Here is a 635-nt window from a genome sequence, read left to right as displayed (position 1 = left end):
CATTAGCACCTCTAGTAATATATTTACTGAGAAAAATGATGATCTGTTCAATACTTATTTTACTCGCTGTATATATGTATATATATATAAATGAAAGATAAAAAGAAAGTTGTAGTATCCAGAACATGCGTAGGAAGAGAATATTTGGATGGCATCATTCTTATGTGTGGCAGCTCTCAGCTGAGACCAGACTGCTTTTATCCTCTTCACAGTGACAGCTCGAATGGCTACATGGCCATGAGGCCTTCTGTTGCTGGCAACCCACTGATCAACTCATCCTCCAAGATGAGACACTCACTACGCAAAGGCAAGTCAGGCAGCCATTCATCAAATTTCAACTGTCCAAGAAAATAGTCCCGCAGGAATAATTCTTTTTATTCTGTTGTTCCTCCCAGGAACATATGTTGAAGCTGATGAAGAGAGCAAGATGTTTGATGAGGATGGTTTGTCCGTAAACACTGAGGATCTTCTGAGCTTCTCATACCAAGTGGCCAAAGGCATGGAGTTCTTAGCCTCCAAAAATGTGAGAATCTACCTGACTTATTACCAATTTGAAATAGAATTTTGGATGGAACTCTGTTCATTGACTTCTGTGTGTGTGTGTGTGTGTGTGTGTGTGTGTGTGTGTGTGTGTG

The 635-nt window shown here is 40.3% G+C and overlaps 1 protein-coding gene across 1 annotated transcript; it reads left to right on the top strand.

Annotated features, from left to right (window-relative positions):
• Positions 1-212: 212 nt before the first annotated feature.
• On the top strand, positions 213-592 carry LOC106512661 (mast/stem cell growth factor receptor Kit; the record flags this gene model as incomplete). Its single annotated transcript, XM_014001231.1, is given in 2 exon segments — positions 213-307; positions 396-592. Coding segments are annotated over 2 exon segments (292 nt in total), but the record flags the coding sequence as incomplete, so codon positions are not given.
• Between the last annotated feature and the right edge of the window lie 43 nt (positions 593-635).

Source organism: Austrofundulus limnaeus, unplaced genomic scaffold (genome assembly GCF_001266775.1).
Source record: "Austrofundulus limnaeus strain Quisiro unplaced genomic scaffold, Austrofundulus_limnaeus-1.0 Scaffold9790, whole genome shotgun sequence".
NCBI lineage: Eukaryota > Metazoa > Chordata > Actinopteri > Cyprinodontiformes > Rivulidae > Austrofundulus > Austrofundulus limnaeus.
Note: the sequence above shows the minus strand (reverse complement) of the source record. Positions and strands in the feature narration are given on the sequence as shown.